Here is a 17234-nt window from a genome sequence, read left to right on the forward strand (position 1 = left end):
GGGGGGGGCTTGCCGAGTCGGATCTGAAATTTTTTTTCTTTCGTGTTTTCCTATAATTATAGGCAGCGATGTTGGAACTCATCACGCAGGTTCGCATCACTCGTCAGGCGGCGGAAATGCCAGAACGAGACGTGAACCCCTCATCCCACCACTTTTCAAACTCCACGCTCGTTCTGGCGTCCTCCCTTCACGCAGCAGCCTGGACGGGGGCGGCAGAAGAGGCGACGTTCACGTTGTCAGCCGGAGCAGCCTCAGTCTCCGTCTTCTCGGCGGTCTCGGCCGGCTTCTCCTCAGCTGGGGCTTCCTTGCTGATGGGCTCGGGCTTGTCATCCTCGGGGATGGGCTCGGTCTCAGGAGCCGCGTCCTTATCCTTCTTCTCCTCACCAGCCTTCACGGCCTTGCTGGGCTTGCGGAAGAGACCACCCAGCTTGTTGGCCTTGGGCTTCGCCTCACCCTCGGCGGCCTCATCGGTCTCGGTCTTCTTCTCCTTCTTGGCGCCAAGGGTACCGAAGATGGAAGTACGCTTCTTGTCCTTAGCAGCAGCGTCAGTGGCGGCGGCCTCATCCTTCTTCTCCTCCTTGGCCTTCTCCTTGCCGAAAGAGAAGAGACCCTTGGAAGAAGTGGCAGGCGCCTCGGTGGCGGGAGCATCCTTGGAAGCCTCAGCAGCTTCTTCGGCCGGGGCAGTCACACTCTCGGGTTCGAGGGGCTTGGAGGTGGATTCCTCGACGGGGTTCTCCAGCTGAGGAGCGGTGCTGGAGACGGTCGTCTCCTTCTCCGGCTTCTCCTGGGTGGGGCTGCTCACCTTCTGGAAGAAGTTTCCGAAGATGCTGGCACGCTTAGCCTTGGTGTCGGAGCGCTTGATTTCCTCCTTCTTCTCCTCAGTCGTCTCAGCGGCAGCAGCAGGGGCATCGGTGGCGGGGGCAGCTTATCCAACGTCAGCTATGCACGATGGCTACACAGATCTTAGTTGACTTACCCTCAGCAGTGGCCTCGGTGCCAACAGTGGTCTCAGCAGCGGCAGTCTCCTCAGGCTTGGCCTCCGCAGGAGTCTCCTCCTTAGCCTCCTTCTTCTCCTCAACGTCCTTCTTGCCCAGGATGGTTCCGAAGATGCTGGCACGCTTGCGAGACTGAGAGCGGCTCTTGGCGTTAGCCTTGTCATCAGCGGCCGGGGCGGATTCCTCCTTCTTTGGAGACTCCTTGCCCTTCTTCTCAGCGGCAGGCTTGCTGAACTTCTCGAGTTCAGCCTTGTAGGCCTCGCTGGCGGTCACGGTCTCCTTCTCAGCGTTGGCCTCAGCGGTCTTGGCCTCGATAGCGGCCAGCCAGCTGTCGCGCTCGGTGGTGCTGTTGGCCTGGAAGGCGTGCTTCTGGCCGTTTACCTTGAAGGAGAACTCGCTAGCACCCTCCTTGTTCACATCGGTGACCTCAGACTACAAAAGTTGTTAGTTCGCTATTTCAAACCGATTTGTCATGTTCTTCAACTTACCAGGTTGAAGATGCCAGCAGGAGTGGCCTTGTCCTCAGCACGCTTGGCGAAGAAGAGGAGGCCCTTGCCGGTCTGGGTGGCCCAGGCAGCGGCGGAGGGGGAAGCAGCAGCCGTGGTCAGGTTCTTGGCCTCGACGGCCTCCTCGCTAAAGTAGAAGTAACGCTTGACAAAGCGCAGACCCCTAGAAACACCGTACGTGTCAGCACCACGCTTTTTTTTTTCTCGTAGAAATGCTAGTATTGTCGTACTTCACGAGTCCAGGCGCCTTGTAACCAAGCACTCCATCGGTCGCGGGAGTGACCTCCTTCGCCTCCTCCTTGGCGGGCTCCTCCTTGGCCCCCTCGGCAGCGGTTTCCGTGGTTTCGGCAGCGGGGGCAGCGGCAGTCTCCGCCTGCTCGCTGGTCTCCGCGGGGGTCTCCTTGGGAGCTTCGGCGGCAGGAGCCTCAGCAGCAGGCTCGGCCGCGGGAGTCTCAGTGGCAGCGGGAGCAGCCACGGGGGTCTCTTCGACGGTCTCAGACATCTTGTTGGATAGGATTATAAATATTAATTAAGGTAGTGGATTAGGCGAGGTGTAAGACAGCGTGTGCTCGCAAGCAGCGAGAACTGGGTATCACGATAGTTGGGTATCAGGGGGGTATCTCAACAAGAAGCGAAAATACAAAGAGACGCACCAGCGCAGGGCTCGAGCGACTCGGGGTATCACAACAGAAAAAGAAGCCTGAAACGGCCTGCACAGCTGCAACGACGGGGAAAGCAGGATTGGAAGTGAGAGCGAGAACGGGAGGAAGAAGAGGAAAAGAGGGAGAAAAAGAAGCCGGCCAAAAAGGAGGGAGAGGGCAAAGAAAAAGCAGGGCCTGTGCCGGGGGCTGGGCGGGGCGTGCAGCTCATTTGACGATTGAGGGAAGGGAAGGGACACACAGGGGGCCGGAATGGCCGCTAGACGACCCGTTGCCTCTGGCGCGTGGTGATCCTGTGGCCAGGAGCTCTCCGTCCCCAAAGCCCGCTCCGCTTCTCAGGAGGACGGCAGCTTCAGAAATCAGGGATCAGGAGAGCTGGTCTGTCTTGGGCAACCCGTGGCGCTCCAGTGGGCCTGGGAGAGCCACCAGATAATTCAATTTAACAGGCAGTACGATGTAATTACTAAATACAGAGCACGGAGAGAGTCGTAGGGAACGATCATTAGATTCATTTCTGAGAGAAGATGGCTAGACACGCTTTGTCTTTGACGTGTTGCGTAACCTCTACCTGCACTCCTTGCTGGTCCTGCTGAATGAAGTCAAATAGCTATTATCATGATCCGAGCTCGTACTGACCTGATCCATGGTACGGTGCCAGATGATTCCACTAGCTAAGAATAGCGCATTGTGAGGAACCATCGTATCAGGACGGGGAAGGAGCCCTGGACCATCTGGCATCAAGAACCCTGGTTAATAATCTGGCAGAGGATGCTGTTCTCTATTACTCTCTTCACCGAGGACCACTATCATAAGGCCTATTTGACTGCTGTTGCCTGTCCAAAATTACTGGATTTTCGTACTAATCTCCTCGATCGAGGTAGTTATTATGGCGCAATGGTCACCTGCTCAGCGTTGATAAGGAACCCCTAGGATCTCCCCTCTCGATTGATCCTGCATGTCATCAACGTCACGGCTGACCCAGGAACCTGGCGAAATACGGAGTAATCCAAAGTCAGTCGATGGTTTCGATCCCAGCCATCTATCTGCTCTGCCTCTGGTTATTTGCACTTCACAGCTCTTCTTTGGATGGCTAATATCATACGAAGTCGTACTGCTGACCTTGGCAGGTACCTTATCGTGCAGCACGACACGATTCCATCGGGTTCGCTCCAGGAGTCCAGGACCAGGACACAACTGTCGCCATCCTGACTCGATCTAACGCGCTGTCGACGAATGTGCGGCCGCTGTGCAGCACGCTCCAACTGCCGCCGGGCGCATGACCGTTTCAAGCTGCCTGATCCAACCAGCGTCGCCCATCCTGTGCCGACTCCGGTAGTCACCAACCTTGTAGGCCTGCATGTCTGGTTCGTTAATAACATGATGCCTATTGTGATGTACTTCTACGAGCACACGACCGGTCAAACGACATTACAGTTTCCGCTGTATCGTGACTTGTAAGTAACGAGGGTAGCACTCGATGATACCACCACAGACATGATTATTGCAAGATTATTGTATTATTATTTTGCAGATTATGGGCGCACTGTGCACTGTGCGCACTGCCAATTCGCGACTCGCTGAATCTGGGCAATTCCGTGATCTGAGTCCCGTCGAGTGCAACAGTTGCTCTGAGGATCGCCGTCGGGATTCATCATTCGCTGTCGTCGGCGCCAGCTCCCCACACGTCTAGCCGGAACTATTGATTCAACTGCTGACTGGGCAGCCCTACGACTCCTGAATGGGGCTGGTTATCTCTTCCAGTCTGACTCATGTCTTCTACGAAGGACTCCATATCTACCTAGGTAGGTAAATAATAACGACACTCATGTCGGCAGGAAGCCCATCATATCTGGCAACGATGAAGTGAAATGCCAGCTAGCTATCTGGCCTTCTCAACTAGCCCCGCCGTTGCACCATGTGCGCGTGTGTGTCATCGACTCATCGCATCAGGTGCTACTGACGCCCCTTTCTGACTGGTGGCTGACGATCGCATCCCCTCTTAACTGTTCGGGCAATCCACCAGGCCTGCTTGGCGTCCGAACCAATTTGCCTGACCAATCAGTCGGCATAGCTCCAGCTGATGCAACGGACGATCCCAGGACGGGACCCACTCAGACGCGAACAATTAAAATTAACGGACTAGCTCTGTTTGAAGTTGATACCAAACAGGGATCCCGTCGACGAAAATCCTGTACGAGGAGTAGTATGGAGGAGTTTAGTCGGACTACGACAGAAAAATCAGTTTCCTGGGCGTTGCACTAGCAGTGTTAAAGCGAACTCCTCCGTACGAGGTTGCAATGGCCAATGGCGATGGCCAGCCGTTACTCCGTAGTTACTAGGTCGCCTCGAGCACCGATCTGATGAAATCATGAAGATCTCCTTTAGAAAGTTAATAGAAGATTTTTTTTTCTGAGCCATCTGATGACTAGAATTCCGGTGAAGGGAGGTGAAGTCTAGTCGGCACCCGAAGAAAAAAAATCGAAACCCAGAAAAGGAAGTCCAGAAAGCGAATCAATAATGAGCCGCTCTCGATTGACCTTCCCCGAATAAATAATAAATAATAATAATAATAATAATCTCAGCGACTGACGTCAATCAGACTCGACAGTGATAAATAAATAAATTAAGTCGAACAGTTCGCACGTGAGGGCAAAATATTTGCAACGACCACCGTTTTTCCCATTGGAAATACTCCGTATTAGTCGTCTGAGCCTATCAGCCTTGTCATATGGCTCATATGGGGCACGAAGTAGGTACTCAGGGGAAACAGCTGACGGCTACTCGGATTACTACTACTATGACCTCACAGCTCAACAGCTTCTTCAAGCTTCTTCTTCTTCTTCAAGTTATTTATCTCTTGATTTTTTTTTAAAAAGGCAAGGTTATACAAATCTCATTCAGTAGACGGCATCCAGCGTACAGTACTCTGTACATACATACAAGGCGGGAAATGAAGACAAAAAAAGGACCGCAGACGAAAAAAAAATCACTAGTACCGCCCTACCTACAGTAGTCCTACTCCTACTATCCTAGGCTTCTAGAAAGAAATCTATCGCTTCTGACTGTATCGTATCCACTCACTATTATTTACTCTGTTATATAGGACCATACGGAGTAGGTCCTAGACTTCTAGAAAATCTACTCTGTACTCCATACGGAGAACTCCGTACGCAAGGCTGAAATTGTAGACGGCAGCCAAAAAAAAAAAGAGTCTAAATTAATTTGAAAAAAAGAAAAAAATCACTAGTGCCGCCCTACTTACCTACGGAGAAGACTCCTAGAACTTCTAGAAATCTATAGTATGTATGCATCGCTTCTCACTACTGTATCCACTGATTTTCATACATCATGGATCAATTACTCCGTGCTCCGTACAGGATGGGAAAAACAAAATCACTAGTGCCGCCCTACCTACAATAGTTCCTACTGTCCTAGGCTTCTAGAAACCTATTAGAAATCTATTGCCTCGCAGGGTCTCACTGTATCCACTTTCCTATTTCCTATTTACTACGTACAGTAGGAGTACGGACATATCTACGGAGTATTCCGTATTTACTTACAAGACAAGATTTGTGTTGAAAAAAAAAAAGGAGCAGACATATCTCCAGCAAGCAGGCATGGATCAGATCATAGATCAATCAATATACAGTACAACAAGATAAGATAAAAAGAGAATTCTTGAAGGCTTAACCGGCAACCGTAAGAACATGTCTGCCACAGAGAATAATGTTAGTATCTTAGGTAATAATAGCTTGAGTCAAAACCGCTGGGATACTCACGACGTGATACTATCCATCCTCTCCGCCGTCAGCTTCAAGCTCACCATCAGCAGCTCCTGCGCGATCTCTGGCTCGCGCTCTTTCAGCTCCTCCCACTTCTCCCGGCTGAGACACCACGCGACACAGTCCTGCTCGACCTTCACCGTCGCCGTGCGCGGCGTGCCGCCGAAGAACGGCAGCTCCCCGCAGGGCCGTCCCGCGACGATGAGCTCCGAGTACCGACCCTGGGGCATCTCGTATTCGGCGCGGAGCATGCCTGACTCGAGCAGGTAGAACTTCGTCGGTTGGTCGCCTTCGTGATACAGAATGCAGCCGGCCGGGTAGCCCTCCCGGCTGAAGTAGGAACAGGCGGGGAACCAAAAGTCCTCGTTCTTCGACGTCATGTCCCGGAACATCTGCAGCAGCAGCGGCAGCGGTTGGCGATAGGCCATCCATTTGGGAGGTATGCGGACAGCAGTCTCGTCTTCCCGGAGCGTGTTCAGCGCGACTTGCTGGAGGTAATGTCGACGAGGAGAGTGTCCGAATGTATCCGTGGCCAGTGCTGCACTTTGAGCTTGACCTTTGGGAACATCCAAGAACTGCGCATGTTCATCGATCCTCTTGGACAGAGCCTCCTTGCGGCTGTAGAAGATCTTCAGGTACTCATTCTCACAAAACTCCAGGGCCGAGTTGAGGTCCTCGAATATCTGCACCGGATTTCCGTCTTCAAAAAGCCCCACATTTTGCAAGCTCTTTGCGACGTCTCCCTCAACATTGAGTCCCGATATGATTGCCTGAACGTTTCGTTTGGCGAGGATCCTGTTGATGCGCGTCAACGCTTCAGCGGCCGAAAAGTCCAACCCATTGACTCGGGAAAAATCCAGAACCAAGAAGCGAATAGGACGCCTGGAAAAGGCCTCGTCCTCGATGAGACCGCGCACGGTATTCTCAACCTTGACGATCGTTCCAAAGAACAGGAATCCAGACAGCTTGATAATCAACGTCTGCCGTCCCGCATCTCTCAGGAATCGTTGCTGAACCGGGGGGCGTCTGACTGTGGAGCCTGCAAACTCGCCAGAATAGATCGCCCTGATGGCAGACTTGCGAGAAGTCTGGACGACAAAGTTGACGCAGGCAAGGACTATTCCCACAAAAATGCCAATGACAAAATCCCATGCTCCCATGGTGACCACAATGATCACAACCTAGATAACAGTCAGAACGTCGAAAGAGGACAGGAGGTTGCATTGCATACCGTCAGATACTCCAGCTTATTCAGCTTCCCCCATGTATCGATCAAAGCCTCTTCCATCAATTCAATGCCCAGCATGAAGATCAGGGCCCCAACCACCATGATTGGTATAAATCCTATGATGACTGGCCCCACAACCAGAATCCCTGCAGTCGCGACAGCCAGCATGATTCCTGCCAGTCTCGAGTTGCCCCCACTATCAATGAACAGCAAGCTATTCGTATACACGAGATAGTTCTAATACTCGTTAGCACCGGATTTTATTCATCTCAGCTCTCTACTTACTTGTATACTACCCGCCAAACCCGACAGGACATTGGTGATTCCATGAGCGATAAGTTCCCGATCGACATTAAGGTTATCTTCACCAGTGGAAATCCCCAGCGCTGGAACGTTGATGGGGACATGGAGAACACCGAAAAAGGTAAGGGCAAACATGGCCGGAATGGTGTCGACCAGAGCGGACCAGTTGACGGCCGAAAAATCTACTCCAATGAGAAACTATGAACTTCGGTAACATGAAGATAAATTGCTTACCGTATAGTGTGTAGAAGTGGTACCATGGGTTCGAGGATGAAGGAGCAGCAAAGACCCAGCCGCTCTCGCGTAGAGCATCCAATGGAATCCGGGAAATCAACTTGACTATATAGAATATAGCCGCCACAAGCATGAAGTAACCACCCACGAGGAAGTTAGATTTGATGAATCGCTTCAAAATAAGGAGACAAAGCGCGAGAAACAAGGGTATCGTCCAGAGGAACACGGTATCAAGTTGGAAGAGCTTGCGGAGAGTCGTCAAGTTATATTCAAGATTGCCAGGGAGTCGTGCAGAGACTTCGACTCCTGTGGCTATGAGGAACCAGCCAACGCCGCCAATGCAACCAATCAAAATATGTCGGGGGAAAAATCCGATAAGAGACCCTAACTTGCAGGCTCCCATGAGAAAGAAGACCGTTCCAGTCAGGACGGAGCTCACGGCGAAAGAGAGGATGGTCGTCGCAAGTACCGAACGTGGGTTGTCTTCGCCCACCCGGTTGAGGATCATGAACGCCATCTTATGAAAGAAGGGAACGACTTCAATCATCTCGCTACCTATTCCGCCCTTGAAGATCGATGCTCCGAATGAGAAGACCAGTTGCGCGATTATGGTACTGACATAGAACATCGATATGCCGTCAGAGCCCAGATTGGCAAACATAGGTTCCCCCAAAGGGAAGAGAATCATGCCGTAGGATAAAGCATCTAGGACATTCAGGAGAAGGCCTAGGAAAACGGCAGGAAGTAGACTAACAGGATGCACCACGCCTTCCTGCCATATCGCACGTCTGTCCCAGGACTTTGGGTTGAGTAACACCTGGCGAGATTTCTGTAGCGTGGAACATGCAACCGAAAATACGTTCCGGGTAGTCCTCTGATCGTAGGCCCCTTGACTCTCAATATCTCCAAGTGTTCCATAGCTGTGGCGATCCTTTGACCGCGACCGTTCGCGAATTAAGGATGTCTGCTCATTGTCCTGACTCTCCGATTCTCCACCAATTGTCAAAACTGGGCCGCCATAAGCTGTATCCGCTGATGCGTCGTTTTCATGCGAGACGTCGCCATTGGGAGGCGAATTGCGCATCATCTCCGTCAATGCTGAGCTGGAGAGACGGGAAGGCAGGCCACTGGCAGGAGTTTCAGATTCCGAGGCCTCTGCTATCACATCCGGCCGAGAACCGTCCGTTGACGAAGTCTCCTTCTGTAGCTGGTTTGGTCGAAAGGTATCCAGTCCCGGAGACCAGTTGTCTGGCCGTGCTGGGAGGGACGTGCCTGTCAATGCTGTTTCAGCATCTGAGACGGCCAAGGAAGCGAGCTCGGCAGTCTGTTCTCGAACGCCTTGAGAGGAATATTGCGCTGGGTCTGCCCGTCACACGACCTGTTAGAGTTACATTCACACGCCATGAAGGATGACGAGTCCGTACCAAAAGACCCATGAAAAGATCGATGATAAAAAGAGCGAGATGGCGTCTTCACACTGTTTCCGTAGTAGGGAGAAAATTCGGACTTCGGAAGGGCATTGCTGGGACGGTCCCCGCTCGTGGGGATAGCCGCCGAAGAAGAGGTCTGGCCATCGTCATCTTGGTCGACGATATTATTATCAGGTCGTGAAGGTGCTGGCAGGCGCGAATCGCTCCGATCGCGTGGTCTAAACCCGCTCATATCGACGCAGGTTTGTACGGAGACTAGGTAGGAGAACGGTACCCCCGCCGCAATCAGGCAAGCTCGGTTGAACTTCCGCCGATGACGATGACGCGATTGCGATCAAAGTGGGAGCGAGGCATTATGGCCGTATCAGCAGAGTCGACGTTATTGCATTATCCAGAGAAAACAGGCGAAATGCGCGCCAGGGATGCCATCAGAGAAGGAGACTGGTTAAGCCTGTGTGCTCGTAGGTTGTAGCTTGCTCACACTTTAAAAAAAGCCTGTCGAGTTGCGGAGGTCGTGGACCGTCTCTCCACCGGATTGGGACCGGTGCGTCCGTGGTCCAAGCCTGCCAAGATAAGAACTGCATTTAATTGAAACTCGCCAGGCATTCTGATAATAATGATGCTTAGAAGACACGCGTCATGGTGTAAGCGGCAATCAGAGATGCTTTTCGATTGTCCCGTATTGCACGAATCCCTGCCAACCGGCCTTTCTAGACTCGCAGTTGCATGCAACCGACGGACCAGTCAATTTGTCTACAGTTCTACATGTACTCCAGTCTGGCTCATCCTGCCTTCAATATAGTAATAAGTATTTGTAGTTAGCTGTAGAAACATTATCCAGCTGATAACGGACAATGGGGACTAATTACATAACTAGGTAGGCTGCAGGCACCGTCATCGGAGATTTTCTCTTGCTCTTATCTCCCTGCGGGGACGCGCCGCGGGCGCTGATACGTCCAGTTCAACTGCTTGTCGTGGATCTCCTGCAGAGTAGTAGTTGAACCTTGTTGAGTTGTCTACAACAACAAAAATATCCAACAGTGCGAGTCATAGCGAAGAGCGCTAAGCATTAGCGGGACGGGGTATTATTGTTGGCATCAACATACTGTAAGAACGGAGCTTCAGCAACATCATTCTTACCCCACACTCATTTGATTCAAGGTTTCCTGTGCATTACGAGGTACAATCTGTTGTGGTAAATCAATAGGTGAAAATACAACATTTCCACAGGCACTTGCTAGTTCGTCACGAAAAGAGATTTATGACTTCCAGGGTATCTATGTAGAAACTCCAAACTCAAGACCACATAAGGGCACCATGTCCTTAATACGACTTTCGAGTACCTTAACTTAACCGTTGAAGAAATCCCTGTGCGATTAGTCGTTCGACGTCGCCCTGTCGCACGTAGAATTGGCTGTTCTTCGTGAGATTGATTGCTCTTGGGAACACCAACGATTAGCATGATGACCCAAAGACAGACAGGGTACCAATAGCGAATAGGACATACCCATATTCGGTCTGGATCTCGCCGGCATCCTTCAGCACCCGGACATCAATAAACAAGTCCTTGGGTGGTTCTAAACTACCCGTTAGGTCGATATCCGTCCACTGGCCCTTATAAGCAGCCAGCATATCACTGTATTGCCTGAAATATTCCTCCTCTTCCGGACTGAGGGAACTGTGGCCCCCGCTCTGTGAGCTGGCCGGGCCCTCGTCCGCCTCACTGGGCTGTTGCTGCTCCAGCACATCAATGCCCTTCCAACACATCTCCTCGAGCTTCTCTGCACGAACGCGGTGGTAGGCTAGCAGGCATCTTTTGTTGCGACGCATACAGAGATGATCGACTAGGAGGGCGCACGCGACCGCCGGTTCCGCGGAGGGGTTGAAGCTGCCTTCAAATGGAGCGAGGTGGCGCGCAACATCTTTGTCGAGGTCTCGCACCTCGCGAGTCACGGAGCGTACGATCTCGGTCTGGTACGGGGGCAAATGGGCCAGGGACTGCGTACGCTTGGCATGCTGGACCTATGTTGCCAGAGAATCAGCAGGGAAATCGACTTGGCCCGCGGGGTGGGATCGACGGTACCAATTTGTTCCCTAGTTCGCCATACATTTCGAGGTGAAGATATCTTTCACCTCAGACACTGTGCATCTTCCGAAAAAGCACTCGCCAAATGGAGCTGCAATGCTGGATCGTCATCGAAAAGCTGGATTTCATGTGGTGGTGGAAAGCCCCTTCCGTTCTTGGCGAGAAATTGGACGCGATGTGACGCGCTTGCCAACTCGGGAGGCTTATTGGCCCCGAATGGCTGCTCGCCCGCGATCTGCCGGGATTGGCTCAGATACCATTCCTCAACCCTCACTATTTATGGGCCTTGCATGCACGCTGACGAGGGAATCGATCTCTAGTGATACAAATAAACTCTCCTGTCCGCGCGTTTATTCTTCTTTTCACAAGTTGCATGGAGTACTGGATTCCTGTGTCTCTGCGTTGACATCTTGATGACCCAATCTTGTCCCATAAAGTGATCACTTATTCATAATACAACTTGTTATACACCCTTGCTCTATTGCTAGATATCATCCTTTTATTATCCTGGTAGAATACTCGGCACTATACATAACATGAATTCCTCGAACCGTTTGGAACCGCTGACCATTTTTCCAAGCATTAACACGGTGAAAACAAATATCCTGCCCAAAGTGCAACAACGACAGCCAGCAACCGGAAAGCAGAGGATGGGTGCATCAAAGAGACAAAAAGGTTAAAGGAAAAGGAAGATCATATCCTCCTCAGATAGGGGGGCCTCCCATAATAACACAATGTCGACACACAACTTTTTGACAGACCGCATTAATCGAAACACATCCTCAAGGTCTCACCTGTTCTAATGATTGTGGCAAAAAAAAAAAGAATCCCCTCAGAGTTTTGTTTTAAAATGCCGTTGTCTGGGAATTGAGCCATTGATCGAACTCCTTGCCAGCTTCACCAATGCCCTCCTCGTTGCTCAAGTTCCAGAAACTGTGTCCATCCTCGAGCGTCTGTACCCCAGCATAGTTGGGCAATCCAATATCAAATGGGACTGGATTCGGTCCAAGAGGGCTTGGCAGTGGTGCGAAGCTGTTGAGCTCGTGTTCTGACTGCCAGAGTGTATACTGGCAGTTGCTGAAAGGTCGGGCAGCGACATCCACAACTGTGTTATCAACCGCCAGCAGCTGGGGATCGAGCTGACTGTCATCAATCTGAGGAGGGGTGGCAACGGTGGGGTATGACCGCAGCAAGTCATGGTGAATGTGTCCGGGAATGCCGGCCAATGTTGCAGAGGCATTGTAATAGCCACCAGCAAAACCCGGTTTTGGAAATGGCGCGTCTTCCACGTGCGACCTCATCATACTAGGCTGCATACCGTGCTGTGGGTAGTAGAACGTCTGTTCTGGTGGTGACATCAAGCCTGGAATCGGTCTATTTGCATTGTGGGTGTTGATCTTCCAGGGCGACTGGTTGAAGCTGTCAGAGAGAACCGACCCCTGGCTGTCAAAAGGAGTCGACTCGCGACTCTCGTAGCAGCTGTCAACTTCAGAACTTCTCGCTCTCTTTGGATGTGGTGGCGATGTGGATTGAATGTCGAACTCGGCCTCATCGATATCGCTGCTATCATCTTCTTCGATAGAGCGCTTCTTTCGAGGTGGAGTCTGCGTCTTATTGGGAGCAAACTTGTACTCCGGGTGTGCTTTCTGGTGGTTGTCTCTCTCGATGATCGCCAACAGTTCGAATTTCTCTCTGATTTCGGGAGGTTCGAGGGGCCAGCTCTGACCAGAAGCCCTGGAGACGACTTGATGATTGTTCTGGGCGCACCACTCCTTCGTTCTATCAGCATATGCAGAACGATAGAGCATGAAAGAGTTCATGGGTCTGGCAATCTTCCCGTTCTTCTGGGCAACCTCTCTGCGACGGACTTCGATGGGCCTATTGACCCAGGCTTCCATGTCTTTGACAGGAATGTGAGTCATGTCTTTGGTCAATACGCTCAGGGGGGCCGTTATGTTTGGAGTCGCTGCTCCCTTGCCTGTTTTGGCGGGCTTGGTACGGCGCCTGGCTCTGGGTGACTTCTGGACTCTTGTCTTGTCGGCCACGGCACTTCGAACACCCACGGGCGAGCCAGGTGGTAGAATCGATCTACCACTTCGTGTTGTGATTCCATTTCCGGCTATCATGTGTGCGGGTAGACTATGTGCAAACGCCTGTTGATACTTCTGTTAGCGTTGTGGCCATCTCATTGGATGCTTCTTTCTGTGCTCACCGGAGATTCTGTAGACAGAGCCGCATCGAAATTGCCCTCAGGAGGGTGATACTGAGAAGACCCTAGGTAGGTCTGATGTTGTTAGTCCTAAACATGTTTGTGACAGATACGAAAAACTGGGCAGCTCACCAAAGATTTTTCGCTGTTATGGTTGTTGTGAACAGTCATCTCGGTCTGAACAGCTGGATTTGCTGAGCCCTCATGGATGTGATCTTGCTGGAGAATGCCTGGGGGCCTCAAGTAATGTTCCGGACGAATCTCCCCATCTGTGGATTGGGGAGGGGTTGATGGAGGCCCGTTAAGCATCTTTTCAGACGTCACGAACCTGACGGGCTTTGGGAGGGTTCGAAGGTGGTTGAGAAAAGAGTCAGTGATGTGTCTGAATGAGCAGATGGAATTCTCTCTGTTTTCGAGGTTGGAGGAATGAGGAGCCCAAGCTACGATGACGACGCTTGACCTATTTTGGGTCTGTTGTCAAGTTGCACTGGAATTCTTCTCGGTGTGTTATGCCTCAGCTCGCGCTATTTCTGCTGTGGATTGACGCGACTCCACGAAACTCCTTCGGATGTCTTCCTCGCCAACTCTTGCTGTCGTCCTGGGAAATGATACTGACGGTCTTCTTGAACCTCAGTTCTGGCGAGAGTAGTCGAATGTGAAGATTCTGGGTGGCCGGAACTGGCAACCGTTTTCAAGACGATCAGGGCGGCTATAGATACGTGGATCGACTGTCCAGGGAATCTGATGGTTGCAATGATTCCTCGCCAGATCGCTAGGAGAGTTCCAAAAAAGATCCCTAGCCTCTGCCCCCTTGAAGCAATGAGTCTGTATTTGTATTGAGGTAAGGGAGTGAACTGGGCAGGGGAAACAAAATCAGCGAGTGGTCGCCCTGGGGTGGATGGAGGGGATACCGCACCGCTTGTGGATGTTGCAGACACCCGTTTTGGAGGCGGGAAGCAAGCCAGCCTATGGCGAGGAGGCTGAAACTGCTTGCAGAGAGGAACTTGCAGCGGAGGTGCCAGCAATCCGGTCTCTGGCGACAAAGTACAGGTGCTGGCGGAACGATGTTTCGTGAGTGTCTTTGTTGGAGATTCCGTGAATTGGCATACAAAACCAGGCTCACGGCACCGCCTTTCAGCTTAATATGGAGACCTCTTTGTCCGCAGAATTGCTATCTTAAGCATCGAGACAACTGTCTCTGTTTCAAGATGGATGTGATGCCCTTCGCGGCACATGGTCTTAGATATAACAACGTCGTCCAGCAAGACGATGGCCGGATCTGGACATCATTTAGGACCAGCCAACTACGCTTATCGAACTACCTATCATTCGCTCCCTACGCACAGAGCCCTGACTTAGATGGCTCCCACCCAAGGTTCCTTCAAAGTTGCTTTTGCCCTACTGCCGTCCGGGGGCCCTTTGCAGAGCATTTGCCAGTGCCGGCCTTGCTTGCCAATGGCAAAATCTGAGCCATACGTCTACGCCAATCCAGCCAACTTCCATGCTCAGACGGTCAACGGGCCAGTGCGGATCAGTTGCAGCGGTTTGCAGATCTTCCCAACATTCTGGGAAGGGAGGGAACTTCCCCGGGAAACCCTATACCTAATGTGGGTTAACGACACCCTTAGCTACCTAGGTACCTAGGTAGGTAATCATCCAGCAGGTGAGGGATTGCTCGGTATTGGCAATAGTGAATGACTATAGAAACGCTAATGATCGCAAACGCTGGGTTGTAGTTTCCATGGAATGCTCTGGTGTTGTCGGCCATCTCCGCTTACAATTCCGTCCCCGGGGCCGCCGACAAGGCCGAACCAGCGTCTATACAATTCTCTCTCGACATTCATCTGGTAGTTACTCTCTGGAGACAATTTCACCGACTCATTTGAGTTGCGCAAGAAATGCATCTACATAAGTGTTCTACATTTCTACATCCTGCTGGGAACGTCAAGCGGACTGCGCGGCTCTCTGCAGGACGCGCGGATACCAGTTGTCCGGGATAACGGCAGGTTGGAACCCAGAGGTGACTGGTGTCAGCGAACCGGACTAGGAAAACCCTTGAGATGCGATGCCAAGAACTATTTTTGGCTGACTCGCATTTAAGGATCTGAATTTTGAGTTGAAACCCCATACACAGCGCTCGAGGCTTGCCATCCCGTGTTGCGCAGCGCCTTCAGACCATGCTATTTAGGGTACACTCCTCTAACAGCGAATTACAGGCTAGACCCTTGTAGTGCCACATGCGCCGCCGCAGACGCGGCTACCATCTCACTGATGATGTCCACACTCTGGTTTCATGATGCGTCCGTACAAAGAACATACGATCCCTGCACCCGGCCTGAAGAAATCTCGAGTTGATAATCGAGGATAGACTTCCGAGGCGACGACAAGATCTAGATTCCAGCAGCGATTTCGAACTAGGGATCAGGATATGGCTATCCTGGGGTCTAGCTGGTTTACCTGTGCCGTGTCTCGCCGGATGCAGCGCCATAACACAACCATGTAAGGAACCATGCACAGGCCTTACTCGTTGGCGCCATCAGTAACTCCTCTCCTTTCCACGATCTGGTCCGTGATTTGGGGATAGTTATGGACATTCCCGTTCTGTACGACAGTATCGCTGCGGGTATAAGACCATGCCTCCATCGGCATGCTACTTGTTGTTCGACTCTCTCCAACATGATCTTCTCAAGGGGAGCCATACCCACGGATCCAGAGCTTATTCGTGCGGGCGCCAGGCGAGTGCACAGGATTCGTGGGCAATTCGAAAAGGTCTAATCAAGTTGGTGTCATTAGCGTTAAGTCGGCAACTTAGAACGAATCCGTGTGGTTACGGCTGAATTTTCCTCCCAGATGTTGGCTGAACCTTTAGCTTGGCTTGACAGTGACATTAGATACCGACAATTCTACTGGAAAATAGACGCAATGAGACACCCTCAAGGAGTTGATGCCCCACATGATCAGACGGCTTGCCCAGAGGATGGACCCATTCCGTTTGCATGCGCGGAGAGGGCGTTACTACATAATCCTTATATGAATGAGGGTTCCCGCTGCGTGGATCAGGACAACATGAGGCAGCATGACCAAAAAGAGCTTTTGAAGGTTATCCTCGAACGCTGCTATTATAAGATACTGGCACTTTAATTTGCCAGCCCGTTACGGATTAGGCTCAGGAACGCTCCTCTGCACCATGATTCCGTGCAGCGATGCGGTAGAGATTAATTCTCTAGCTGGAGAATGAAGCAAGGCCTCTTTGTGTTTGGAGCCCCGGAAACTTAAGCATCCTTTCGTCAGCGGCCTAGCGGTCGATCGAAGTCTGCTAGAAAGGTCTTTTATTCTGGTCTGTCCAGCCGTTGGCCTCGGACAGCCGTTGGCCTCGGACGATCCTAATTTAATCATAGATACGCACGCACTCCCAGTGGCACCCAGAGCCTCCGCTTTCATCCACTCCACGAGATCATGAGGAACAATAGATCTGAAAAATGATCGACGTTCATGTCGCGCCGCGCAGCCGCGCCACCTTGGCCGGTGGGCTTGGTGCAGTCGAGTTCCTCAGAGTCCCTGGTCACCGGATGACATTCCGAAGTCCGGTATTTTGGACTGTCGAGATGGCTCGATAGGATGGACTGAGTATTAATCCGTATATTCAGTGGTGGAGATTGGAGATCCCTGCTCCGTAGACAGCACGAGTCATAACAGTGATTCGGCACTCCCACCCGGAAAAGGGAGCATTTTAGCGCTGACCTCTCGGAATGGCCGCTTGTCGTGGGCGAAGGTCTCCCACCTGGGCCACCTCCCTGCAGGT

At 51.7% G+C, this 17234-nt stretch overlaps 6 protein-coding genes across 6 annotated transcripts; 1 reads left to right on the plus strand and 5 right to left on the minus strand.

The window, feature by feature from the left end:
* Window positions 1–187: 187 nt before the first annotated feature.
* On the minus strand, window positions 188–2003 carry VTN77DRAFT_6669 (uncharacterized protein; the record flags this gene model as incomplete). Its single annotated transcript, XM_069422972.1, has 4 exons — window positions 188–924; window positions 977–1427; window positions 1484–1664; window positions 1732–2003. 4 exons carry the CDS (start codon window positions 2001–2003, stop codon window positions 188–190), a joined length of 1641 nt encoding a protein of 546 aa, XP_069275958.1.
* A 90-nt stretch (window positions 2004–2093) lies between these two features.
* Window positions 2094–2859, minus strand: VTN77DRAFT_6670 (uncharacterized protein; the record flags this gene model as incomplete). Its single annotated transcript, XM_069422974.1, has 2 exons — window positions 2094–2453; window positions 2797–2859. 2 exons carry the CDS (start codon window positions 2857–2859, stop codon window positions 2094–2096), a joined length of 423 nt encoding a protein of 140 aa, XP_069275959.1.
* A 534-nt stretch (window positions 2860–3393) lies between these two features.
* Window positions 3394–3764, plus strand: VTN77DRAFT_6671 (uncharacterized protein; the record flags this gene model as incomplete). Its single annotated transcript, XM_069422975.1, has 2 exons — window positions 3394–3614; window positions 3692–3764. 2 exons carry the CDS (start codon window positions 3394–3396, stop codon window positions 3762–3764), a joined length of 294 nt encoding a protein of 97 aa, XP_069275960.1.
* A 2082-nt stretch (window positions 3765–5846) lies between these two features.
* On the minus strand, window positions 5847–9369 carry VTN77DRAFT_6672 (uncharacterized protein; the record flags this gene model as incomplete). The annotated part of the gene is made up of 6 exons (XM_069422976.1): window positions 5847–5871; window positions 5940–7123; window positions 7174–7407; window positions 7456–7655; window positions 7708–9069; window positions 9132–9369. 6 exons carry the CDS (start codon window positions 9367–9369, stop codon window positions 5847–5849), a joined length of 3243 nt encoding a protein of 1080 aa, XP_069275961.1.
* Window positions 9370–10481: 1112 nt separating this feature from the next.
* On the minus strand, window positions 10482–11247 carry VTN77DRAFT_6673 (uncharacterized protein; the record flags this gene model as incomplete). The annotated part of the gene is made up of 3 exons (XM_069422977.1): window positions 10482–10575; window positions 10645–11159; window positions 11221–11247. The coding sequence occupies 3 exons, from the start codon at window positions 11245–11247 to the stop codon at window positions 10482–10484; spliced, it is 636 nt and encodes a 211-aa protein (XP_069275962.1).
* Window positions 11248–12068: 821 nt separating this feature from the next.
* Window positions 12069–13349, minus strand: VTN77DRAFT_6674 (uncharacterized protein; the record flags this gene model as incomplete). The annotated part of the gene is made up of 1 exon (XM_069422978.1): window positions 12069–13349. The coding sequence occupies one exon, from the start codon at window positions 13347–13349 to the stop codon at window positions 12069–12071; it is 1281 nt and encodes a 426-aa protein (XP_069275963.1).
* Window positions 13350–17234: the final 3885 nt, after the last annotated feature.

This window comes from Rasamsonia byssochlamydoides (assembly GCF_041956645.1).
Source record: "Rasamsonia byssochlamydoides strain NRRL 3658 unplaced genomic scaffold VTN77scaffold_51, whole genome shotgun sequence".
Taxonomy (NCBI): Eukaryota; Fungi; Ascomycota; class Eurotiomycetes; order Eurotiales; family Trichocomaceae; genus Rasamsonia; species Rasamsonia byssochlamydoides.